Raw genomic sequence first — 12460 nt, forward strand, 5'->3', positions numbered from 1 at the left:
CACTGCCTCCACCATGTTTTACAGATAACAATGTGTGCTTTGGATCATGAGCTGTTACAAGCCTTCTCCACATTTTTTTATTCCCGGCATTCTGGTATAGATTAATCTTAGTTTCATTCATCCAAAGAATGTTTTTCCAGAACTGGTCTGGCTTTTTAGATGTTTTTTGACAAAGCCTAATCTGGCTTTTCTATTCTTCAGGCTTATGAATGGTTTGCACCTTGTGGTGAACCCTCTGTATTTGCTCTTGTGAAGTCTTCTCTTGATTGATACCACACTTAAGCCTCGTACACACGATTGGATTTTCGGCAGACAAAGCATCAGACTTTTCTAGCATACAACGGTACACAATTGTCGGCCAACAAACACGAACGTAGTGACGTACTATGTCAAATTTCAGCTCTTGAGCGCCACCCTTTGGGCACCTTCTGCTAATGTCGTGTTTGGTGAGCATTGATTCTGAGCATGTGTGTTTCGTGTTTCTACTTTGGACTTTTGTGTACACACGATAGGAAATTATGAAAACAGACTGTTGTCCGCCGAAAATTTACTAGCCTGCCATCCAACATTTGTTTAGCGGAAAGGTGGACAACGATTGTCTGATGGATCATACCAACGGTCGGATTTTAGGCAAACAGTCTGTCATCTCACAATTCCTGGACGAAAATCTGATCATGTGTACGAGGCTTTAAAATCAACTCCAGATGTTTTACCTGCTTAATTGATGAAGAAATGACGAAGGAGTAGCCCATACCTGGCCATGAAACAGCTTTTCATTCAATTGTCAAATTACTTTTGGTCCCTTGAAAAATAAGTAATTCCTAAACCCTTCGTCCGATTTGGATGTATATACCCTCAAATTAAACCCGAGAGTGTGCAGGTTCAGCCCATATCCATTATATTACTATAGCTTGAATATGTTTTGGTAAATACCTGAAAAAAATTGTACCCGTGTCCAAATATATATGGACCTAACTGTAGTTGAATGGTTGGCATACACAACTGCTCCAGATCCTGTCTGCTCCAGTTCTCACAAATTCCCCTCTTTTTTTTTTTTTTTTACTGCACTGAGGCTCCCTAATGCCCAGCTGACAGATATGCATTGCATCGCACTAACATGCTTTGCAATGTGCTGTCAAAAAACAGTGCATGCACTATTTTTTTTTACCAGTGCATTGCCATGCATGCTAGTGAGTTTCTACTCGCTGTGCTGCAATGCATATCCATCTGACGGCTGTTGGGGTGCCATTTGTAAAAAAAAAAAAAAAAAAATAGCACATCGTACTGCAGCAGTTATTATGTGATACCACAAATAGATAGTGGTTATTAAAAAAAGTGATTATTATGGTGTGTGGTGATTGAAACCAGGGCTTGGCAAATTTTCCTGGAATCTAAGAGCCAACTGAAAAAAGTTTGGAGACAGTTTTTTTTGACTGGCAGGACTTTGTTTTCGGCAACAGAGATGGCAGGTTTCTTGGATTTGCTCATGGAGAGAACTGGGGCAAGGCATCATGGGCATTTGACTTGTGTGTATGGAGAGTGTGTTAGGATGTGATGCACCGGATGTTTTGTGCAGTGTATCTTTTTTTTTTCTGAGTCCGTTTTCTGTTGGGAGTGTGAAGTGACAGAGTCAGATGGAATAGGATGGAAGCTATAGACTGCTTGTGTTTGCCCTGCCGGTCCCATGGGGCAGGCAATTGTGGGCAATTTTTGTGTTAATTGGTTTGTTTGGGGATCGGCGGCTGTCTCATTCAGCTGCGGTGCTACTGGATGGGCTGGCTTTCTCATTGGCTGGTTTTAAGGGATGCATGTCCCTTTGAGGCTCTCAGGGCATAGGGATTAGGCGCTTGAGGTTGTTGGGGCTGAGGTTTTGGTGTGTGTATTGTAGTCATGTGTCACATGGGGGATGGCGGGAAGGGTGGGGGTAGGGGAGATACAGTGGAGCCTTTCCGCACAGCCATGGTGGATCTCCTTGGCGGAAGGGGTGGAGAGTGCACAGGGGTGCCGGTATGCGAGGAAGAGGGGGAACTTTGGCTCTGCTGCGGGGGGTGGGCAGCAAAGCTGAAGTTGCTTCTTTTTTTTTTTGTTCTTTTAGGGTCCTTTCACACGGGGCGGATCAGTTCTGATCCGCCCCGTGGATATCCGTTTGCTCAGCGGGCATCACTCCGCCGATCCCCGCTGAGCAGGGAGATGACAGGTCCATCTCTGCACACTGCGCAGGGACGGACCTGTAACAGCGCCGCTCTCCCCTATGGGAGATCGGATGACGACGGACCGCAGTGCCCGTCGTCACCCGATCCGATCCGCAGACGGATGGAAAAATTGCTTTTTCCTCCGTCACACTTTTTCGGATCGGAGCGGGTCGGATGTCAGCGGACATGTCACCGCTGACATCCGACGCTCCATAGAGCTCTATGGAGCACCCGTTCAGGTCCGCCTGAAAAACTGACAGGCGGGCCTGAACGGGACGTCAGTGTGAAAGGGGCCTAAGATGTTGGAGCTGAAAGCAGCTGCTCTGCATGTCCAGGGCATTGGGCAGTGGGAGTTGCTCACTCCTGGTGCCAGTGGTGGATGAGCTGCCTGGGATTTGTCGAGCCCTGATTTAAACATTAATTTGCAATCAATACAAACCTTCAAATCTATGGTTGATCATTCACTAATCTATATGGGCATGGCCAGCATAAGCAACCTTCATTTTCTCACAACCGTCTCTCAAAATAAGTGTAGTCTCAGGACTAAGGCAAGTCCCACCGATGTTAACCTTTTTTTCACGCCAAAGATTTATATTCACTAGACAAACTCAGCACTGACAGGTTGAGTACTGTGAAGACTAAAAACACAACAACCAACCTATCTGGCTGACAAGAACGAGGATACAAAGCGTAATAATGATTTATTCATAACAGCTATGCAAAACAATTGCTAAATGCAGCTTTGGCTCTCCATGAAATGTGCTGGGCAAAATCATAGAGCGGGGAATGCATTCCACAGTTCAGTAGATTGTAACCCAAGAACCAGCAGGAACAAACATTTTGTTACAGATTGGTGGCCAAATTCATCTGCATGGAATTCTATGTTTGCCTGGGATGCTGGAATTTTTCCAAGAACATCATTTTCAATGGATGTATGATATATTTAGTTCCACACTGGGTATGACATCAAACTTTGAACAGCTCTTGGCTACAAAACTATTTTGCAAGATGTTTTGCTGATTACCATCTAAAAAATTGCAACTTTAAAGTTCACAAGACTTAAGCAATATATAGTTAATAAGCCTTAGGCCGCGTACACACGGGCGGATTGTCTGCCCAACTTAGTCCGCTGAACCGTGTTTCAGCGGACAATCCGCTCGTGTGTGGGCTTCAGCGGACTTTTTCAGCGGACAGTCTGACGGACTTAGTCTTTCGGAATTTCCGTAATTTTGTCCGTCCAAACTTGTTTTTGTCCGTCCAAACTTGGTTTCAGCGGACAGTCCGCTCGTGTGTAGGCAAGTTGGACGGACTAAGTATGGCGCATGCTCAGAAAGGATTTACACGGCCGAAGGTTGCATTGCAGTGTATTGGACGTCGTTTTTCTAGTCCCGTCGTACGTGCTGTACACGTCATCGCGCAAGTTTTCAGCGGACTGTCTGTTCATCGTGTGTGGTCAAGTCCGTTCATTCAAAATTTGGACGGACTGTCTGTCGGATTGTCTGACGAACTTAGTTGGGCAGACAATCCGCCCGTGTGTACGCGGCCTTAGCCATACTTTCAGAGCTCTCTCTGTTCTACAATCATTCTTTTGGACCAAAGGGCTCAAATGTAGATAACATATTTTTTAATCTTACCAGTCAAAGTTCACTGTCAGAGTGCTAAATTTTTTTTTTTTTATTTCAGTTTGTTTTGACTTAAATCTAAAAAGAAAAACAATTGTACTTTCTGAATATTACATTGTCATATTAAATTAACATCCTGAAAGCTAAATGCTTTCTTGCTTCCAAGTGAGCTCTAATTAGTAAAGCCTCTCTCCCAGAACTCTGTACATAGCACATCCCTGAACTGTGCACATAAACGCACACCTGCCATTCATTGCCCCTTTAAAATTCTCCCACTGTTAATGCACGTTGGCCGTACCCACTGTTCTTTAAAAAAAAAAAAAAAAAAAAGCTCTGTATAAATGTATATATTCTAAGCCCTTGTACACACGGTCGGAGATTCAGACGGAATGTGTCCTATCGGACCATTTTGTCCGATAACCCGACTGTGTGTGGTCTCCATCGGACTGTTTCCGTCGGAGTATCCGACGGACCAAGTTTTCCAACTTGTCCGTAAAATTTTACGACAAAATGCTCCGATCAGACATACTCCGATCATGTGTAGCCTACTCCGACGGACAAAGTGCCACGCATGCTCAGATCAAATTCCTAGACCAAAGCTATTGGTTACTAGCCTGAACGTAGTCCCGGCGTAACGAAATAACGTCATCACGTTATGTACAATCGGATTTTCCGACAACTTTGTCCGACCGTGTGTATGCAACAGTTTCCGACAAAATCCAACGGATTTGGTTGTCAGAATGTCCGACCGTGTGTACAAGGGCTTACAGATACAGCCGCCCCTTTGAGGGCAACTATAATGCCGATGCGGCCCACAATGAATTTCAGTTTGACACCTCTGGTGTAGCACATATCTCGTTCTATAGTGTGGGCTCACTGCTAAGTATAGTCAACTGGCTTTCCACAGCAGAGCTTACAAGGGAAGTTCTTTGGCTCTTCAGTCTGGCCGACCATGCAGACTTTAGTGCAGTTCGATCTTTTTGGTCATCTCAAGCATCTCCCCTATCAATAATGAAAGTGGGGAGTTGACCAAAAAGATCTAGGTGCACTCAAGTCTGCATGGTCGGGCAGACGGAAGAGGAAAAAAACTTCCCTAAGCTCTGCTGTGGAAAGCCAACTGAACATACTTAGCAGTCAGTCTACACTAGCTAGGGATTGAGGTATGTGCTACACCAGGGGTGTCAAACCCAAATTCATTGTGGGCCACATCAGCATTATAGTTGCCCACAAAGGGGCGGCTGTATCTGTAAGAATATATACATTTATACATTTTTTTGTTTTGTTTTTTAAGAACAGTGGGTGCAGCCAAAGTGCACTAACAGTGGGAGGATCTTAAAGGGGCAACGAAATGCCACGTGTGCGTTATGTGCAGAGTTCAGGGATGCACTATGTACAGAGTGCAGAGTTCAGAGGGGCGCTAGGAACAGAGTGCAGGGTTCAGGGATGCTCTATGCACAGAGTGAAGCGTTCAGGGGTGCGCTACGCACAGAGTGAAGAGTTCAGGGGTGCGCTACGCACAGAGTGAAGAGTTCAGGGGTGCGCTACGCACAGAGTGAAGAGTTCAGGGGTGCGCTACGCACAGAGTGAAGAGTTCAGGGGTGCGCTACGCACAGAGTGAAGAGTTCAGGGGTGCGCTACGCACAGAGTGAAGATTTCAGGGGTGCGCTACTCACAGAGTGAAGAGTTCAGGGGTGCGCTACTCACAGAGTAAAGAGTTCAGGGGTGCACTGTACACAAAGTGCAGGGTTGAGGATGCTCTACATACAGAGTGCAGTGTTGAAGATGCTCTACATACAGAGTGCAGGGTTGAGGATGCTCTACATACAGAGTGCAGGGTTGAGGATGCTCTACATACAGAGTGCAGGGTTGAGGATGCTCTACATACAGAGCGCAGGGTTGAGGATGCTCTACATACAGAGTGCAGGGTTGAGGATGCTCTACATACAGAGTGCAGGGTTGAGGATGCTCTACATACAGAGTGCAGGGTTGAGGATGCTCTACATACAGAGTGCAGGGTTGAGGATGCTCTACATACAGAGTGCAGGGTTGAGGATGCTCTACATACAGAGTGCAGGGTTGAGGATGCTCTACATACAGAGTGTAAGGATGAGGATGCACTACATACAGAGTGTAGGGAAGAGGATGCACTACATACAGAGTGCAGGGCATAAGGTTCAGCACTCTCTCACAGTCTGTCCATATTTCACTTCCACTCTTCCTCGGCTCTAAACTCTGCACCACTCTCCCACAACCCCCACCTCTGCACACATTTCCCTCCACAGCCCTCAATTCTCCCCCTCAGCTACCTGGCCCGGCTCTAGTAACTCCTGGCAGTGTAGGCGGCTTTGCCTCTCTGAGTGCAGCTTACCACGTGATGCCACCATCCCACACTGCACCTGCATCTCCCTTGTCCCTGCCATGAGTACAGGGCAGGCATGGATCTGTGAGAGCTGCCAAGAGGAAAGCTGTCCTTGATAGCACAGAAGGCTTCCATGTTTACAAGTGACAGTAATGAGCGTAGGAGTTCCACAACGTTCCAGCTGAAAAAAAAGCCCTGGGTGCAGAGGCTAAATATAATGACCTGGTGGGTCTCTTTAGGCCCACAGGCCTTCTGTTTGACACGTGTGCTACAACCTGAAAGTGTCAATCTGTGACACTTCTAATAGTCAGTCTTTCTTGGTACAACCACTCTTCCTTGCCTGTTAGTGAGCTGGGAAATGACTTTAAGCCCCCTTGGTGAATTGCCTATTTAAAATTTTTGATTATTTTTAGGAAAACTGCTTGAAATAATATGCATTTCTAACAGGGGTGTTAACATACAATGTGATACAGATTACTCACTGAGCCTGGAAGAGAAATACCCGCCAATCAGCAGTCTGCAGACGGAAGACATTGGGTCTCTTTGTGTAGTCGCTGGCTCTCTCAGCTAGAGCATGATGGATGCTGATCACCTCCTCAGGAAACTGGAAGTCAGCCCTGTACTCATCCTGCCAAAGGTTTCAAAGGATATAGAAAAGTGTCATATAGATACCTTTAAAGCTAAACTCCAGTCAAAAATCATGAAAAGAACGTTAAATTCCTTATCTTGGAGAACAGTACAAGACACATGACTTGTATTCATAGACCTTGGGTTATATGCTGCTACCTTCAGACACCTATATAACCCTGCCCACTCAGTGAGGCTCCATTTTTTTAGCAAGCAATAATGAGTGATCAAGATACAGAGGGGAGTTACCTGTGTCCTGTACTCCAACATAAGGAATTTACAGGTAAATCAAAATTCCTATTATCTTTATTTTACAGTACAGGGCACAGGGCTTGTATTCAAAGACCATGGGCAAAAAACACAGCAACATAGAACTGCCAACAGGCTCACAAGAAACAGAGTTTAAGGAACCCAAACAAAATTCTCAGAGAACAGTTGAAGCATCTTGCTGTCGAAGCTCGCATCAGCTGAGGCCTGAATGGTTACCTAGCAGAAGTTGTAAAATGTGTGAACAGAGGACCAGGTGGTGGCCTTGCAAATTTTAGATAGATAAGCTTGATGCTGAAAAGCTCAAGAAATACCAACAGCTCTGGTGGAGTTAGCTCTGATAGGAAAGAAAGGAACCTGTTCCTTAAGGGTGTATGTCCTAGAAATCAGTGGTTTGATTCACCTGGCAGTAGTGGAACAGGAAGCAGGGGGTCTTCTGTAAGGAAAGTCCTCATAGAAACTGAAGGAAGAGACCACCTTAGGTAAAAAGGAAGGTTTTGGTCTCAAAACCACATTGTCCTTGTGCAACCAAGAAGGCAACCTTACAGGTGAGGTCGTCCAAAGGAATGTCTCTAATCAGAAGAGCAGAGAGCACAAGAATTAGATCTGAAGGGGACATAGGCGACTGGACTGGAAGAATTATATAAGCATCTTGAAGCAAAGTCTTAATAAAAAATTTGCAAGGACAGAGGTTTTTGGAAGAGGATGGATAAGACAGAAACCTGTCCCACAAGGGTACCAAGACCAGACTGAAGAAAGACCAAAATACCAATGATAGAGTATTTCCTAGAGTTAAGATTTCTGTCCTCACACCATACAACGAAGACCTTCCATGTGTGATAGTAATTCTTGTTTAAGTGGGATTTTTCCTTGGTCTGAGTAAAGAAGGAATAACAGAGTCAGAGATACCCCTATACTTTGAGACCCTAGAGTTTAAACAGCCATGCCATTAAAGCCAGTGGCTGAGAAGCAGGATGAAACAAGGATCCTGGGCCAGCAAGTCTAGCCTGTTTGGAAGAGGCCCAGGCTCTTCTGCCAGCAGTCAAGGGGGGATCTTCATCAGAGGGAAGGCATAAGCCAGTTGGGATTGAGTTCAAGAAATCACCAAAGCATCTATTGTGAAGCCTAGAGGATCCCAGGTCTTGGCCACAAGTTTTACGCTATTCAAAAACTCACGCCAATGTACTCAAATATAATAAATGCAAAACTGCAGCAGCTGTGCAAAGGTGGTATAACCTTGATTAGTGATAGGAAATATGAAACAGTGCTGGCAGAATATATTAATCTAAACAATTCAGTGACTTGGCCTTGGCCTCTTCCATATTTTTTGTTTGCATATTGATTAGTATGGCACAAGCATATTGATTTATATGGCACCAGCCACTATGTCACTGAATTTTTTAGATTAATATATTTGGCCACAACCTTGTTCAGCTTGCTGTTGCACCTTAGACATTTTGAAAGGTGCAGAGACCATCTACTGGGTCTAGGCATTGACGACTTAGAAAGTCTGCCTATCAACTACCCACTCATGAGAGTATCAGACTAGTTTCTTTTACGGCAACTGAGCTTCTTGTGTCCTATAATTTATGTAGGCCTCTGTCAGACTTCTCTTGGTACCCATAGCGGTTTGTTTCGCTGTGGAGAATCAGGTGCTGTTATGCAAAGACTAGTGCGCATTGCATGAATTAGTGTGTCTACAGTGGAAAGCTTTGGCAAGAAGCCATAGCTTTATACCTCATTAAAAGCAGGGAAAGAAAAATCCTCCACCGCCTACACAACAAAATCAATGTTCCTTAATTTATTCCTTCATAACATCTTCAAGTGAAGGAGGTTCAGATTTCTGCTTCCTGAACAGGGTCCGAGGGAAAAGAGGATGTGTAGCATTTCTGGCCTCTGGAAACCAAAGGTTTTAGATGTGCCAAAAGTCACACTCTGATACAACATGAACAGAACTGTAATGCCTTGTACACACGATCTGACTTTCTGCCAACAAAACCATGGAATTTTGTCCGAAGGGTGTTGGCTCAAACTTGTCTTGCACACACACGGTCACACAAATGTTGAATGTAGTGACGTACTAGACGTACTATGTGGTTTTTCATCTATTAGGCTCCTTCTGCAAATTTCGTGTTAGTAGAAGTTTGGCGAGTGTTGATTGGTGCTTTTCTTTTCGCGTTTTTCATTTCGTGCTTTTCAGTTTGTTTTGAACGGCTGTTCGTTAACCAGCCATGTTGTGGAATCGGAGGCGTTAACATGATATTTATTATTGGCCTTGGAGTTATTGCTTTGACATCTTTTTTTTTTGGCTGAATAATGATTTGATTTGGTATATTTTTGGATGCATAGAATGCATGTTTTGGTTAAGTTCTATTGGCAGCTAGCATGTCAAATTTTTTTTTTTTATACACAATAAAAAAATTGTGGAGAATAATACTTGGCTACGTGTTTTACTTCAAATGACAGTTTGGGAGTAGGCAGGTACATTTTAAAAAATACAATGTAAAATTGACAAGGGACACCAACATAGTTGTATCTTTGTTCTTAAAAACTACGGGATAATGGTGTTGTGGTAACTTGCACAAATAAAAAAAAAAAAAAAAAAAAAAAAAAAAAAAAAGCATAATAATGTTATTCTTGATATCACTAGAAAAAAAAAAGCCTTTAAAAAATTTGTTTGCAATAACTCCATTAATATCATCAGCAAAGCATCTTCATTATTATCCCATTAAAGAAGAAGAAAATTGGAGATTTCATAATTTGCCACGTTACGAATGTTAATTCTTCATTACAAACGCTAGTTTACAAGACCGACCACTTCTTCTAAGCATGCGTGTTTGTACTTTGGACTTTTGTCCGACGGACTTATGTATACACGATCGGAAAATCCGGCAACACACATTTGTTGGCAGAAAATTTGAAGATATGCTAGCCAACATTTGTTGGCGGAAAGTCCGACAACAATTGTCTGATGGAGCATACACACGGTCGGATTTTCCGCCAACAGACTGACATCCATTTCCCGTCAGAAAATCCGATCATGTGTACGGGGCTTAGGCCTCTAAGCCATCCACTAATCCATCTGACAACATTTTTCAGCAAAGTGTACATCTACAGGGGCCATGCTAAACCTTTTTAGTACAAAGGAACCCTTGAAACAAATTTCAGGCCTCTGGGAACTCCATTAAAATGATACAATATATTAGTGTGCTTAGTAATGCACTTAGTAAGTTGTAGACATATTAATAAATTAAATACTTAGCTACATCAACACTTAAAACTGCTTGAACAATTTTATACCTTTAGAAAGAGGAGCAACATCCCCTTCAGCACAGTGTGGAAGGTCTTCCAGCGTCTCTTTCCCCATGGAGCTGAAGTAAAAGGAAAGAGAAGAGTTATAACCCAGAAATGACCATTAGTCCATCAATAAAAATGGAGCAGAAAGCCACTATTTATTGAACATCTACTTTGTTTTCTATATAAACTTAAGTATGTAGAAGAATAGGCAACAAAGAACAGAGGAATCACCCTGGTATGGTATATGTGTACATGTTGTCATGTACACATACGTGTACAAGTTGTACATATTTGTACATGTTGTCAATGTCTTTGACTCAATAAAGTAAAGATGGACAAAGTTGCATCATAAATACAGTACTGTAAAACCTTGGATTGTGAGTAACTTGGTCTGCGAGTGTTTTACAAGACTAGCAATTTTTTTTTATAAATTTTAACTTGATAAACAAGCGAGATCTTGCAATACAAGTAGCGTTACGTCACAACTGAGTATAAGAGAAAAGAGAGGCGCCGCCTCCAATTGAAGAAATATGGATGGACATTTTATGGTTACACAACCTATCACATTGCTATAATCTTTTTATATGGACTATAGATTGAATAACTGATGAATAAATGGTTGCAGAACGAATCATCTGAGTTTCCAATATTTCTTATGGGGAAATTCGCTTTGATATATGAGTGCTTTGGATTACAAGCCAATTTGTGAATCAAATAAATTTTTACATGTTGTCAAACAATGTCTGACTCAATGATTACTGACAAGGTGGACATCGTTGCATCATAAATCTCAACAAATTTTGTGAAATGACGTTCACTTCTTCAGGAGTCCATGCGGCTGACAGTTAAGGAAAGTGAGGGTGTCAGTTTTTGGTGTAGAGGCAGTGGAGGACAGATCCAGCACTGGATAGAGATGCTGCACCCACCTAGGTGAGTTTGAATATTTTCTTCATTTCACACTGCTCTTTTAACAAAACATACTTGTGACAAATAACATTGCAAATTTATATGTATGTTACTCTATTATAATCATAATCTAATATATACAGTAAATGCATAGTCTTAAAGCAAACCTGCATAGTCAGAGCTTACACCAGGCTGAGGACTCTCCTTACTCCCATGTGACAGCACTGTGCCAATCACCAAGTACCAGTGCTGTTACATAAGATGAAGGGGAGAGAAGAGCAGAAAATCACTATACCCGGAAGTACTGATTATTGGTAGTGGAGAAAAGGCTGCTGGCAAGGAGGTATTAAAACAATATGTTGTAAAACAAGAGGGTCAGGAGGTCCCTGCATGTAAGAGCTTACAAGCTAAAGGGATACAATAGGTTTGAACCTGTGTCTTGTTTTTACTTAGGAAACAAGGGCTCAAATGCTTATAAATGCAGTACTGGTTGTGTCTGTCTGTCTGTCTGTCTGTCTAAAAACCATAAAGGTGCCACTCATCCAATGTCCACTGCTCTCCACAGACTAAAATGCCTCACAGTTCTACACATGTAGGTTACAATTAACATAGTGGCAAGTTTGGCTAACCTAAATGAGCTAGGTGGACACCTCATTCCAAACCATGGGCATTAATATGAGTTTAACCCTCTTTGGGACTACAACAGCCTCTATTCTTTTGGTAAGGGATTCCACAAGATTCTGTGGGAATTTGTGCCCATTCAGCCAAAATACTTTCTTGTGAGGTCATGTACTAATGCTGGATGAGAAGACATTCTAATTCATCCCAAGGGCGTTGACTCTAGCAGAGGTCCAGGCCCTGTGCAGGCCAAGTTTCTCAAAACCAACCTCTTCAAAAAAAGCTGGCTTTGTACACAGGGACGCAGTCATGCTGGCACAGAAAAGAGCCTTCCCTAAATTGCTGCCGCAATACTAAAAGCGCACAATTATCCAAAAATGTCTTATGTGCTGTATAATTAACAATACCCTTCATTAGAACCACCTGAGGGGTCTCCACTTTTGGAGATATAGGGGGTGATTTATAAAAACTGGAGAGTGCAAAATCTGGTGCAGATGTGCATAGGAACCTTCAGTTTTTTTTTTTTTGGCAAAGCTTAATTAAAGAAGCTGAAGTTAGAAGCCGATTGACTA

At 42.9% G+C, this 12460-nt stretch overlaps 1 protein-coding gene across 5 annotated transcripts in view; it reads right to left on the reverse strand.

The window, feature by feature from the left end:
• Positions 1–12460, reverse strand: part of PSD4 (pleckstrin and Sec7 domain containing 4) — a 135197-nt gene that overhangs the window by 12451 nt on the left and 110286 nt on the right. For all 5 annotated transcript variants that reach the window (XM_077469586.1, XM_077469585.1, XM_077469588.1 and 2 more), the window contains exons 12-13: positions 10368–10438; positions 6656–6801 (exon numbers count right to left, since the gene is read on the reverse strand). In XM_077469586.1, coding sequence (XP_077325712.1) covers positions 6656–6801; positions 10368–10438 — 217 coding nt within the window. The remainder of the gene's footprint in view (positions 1–6655; positions 6802–10367; positions 10439–12460) is intronic.

This window comes from Lithobates pipiens, unplaced genomic scaffold (assembly GCF_037356315.1).
Source record: "Lithobates pipiens isolate NorthernLeopardFrog02 unplaced genomic scaffold, aLitPip1_a1.2 Scaffold_8, whole genome shotgun sequence".
In the NCBI taxonomy this organism is placed as follows: domain Eukaryota; kingdom Metazoa; phylum Chordata; class Amphibia; order Anura; family Ranidae; genus Lithobates; species Lithobates pipiens.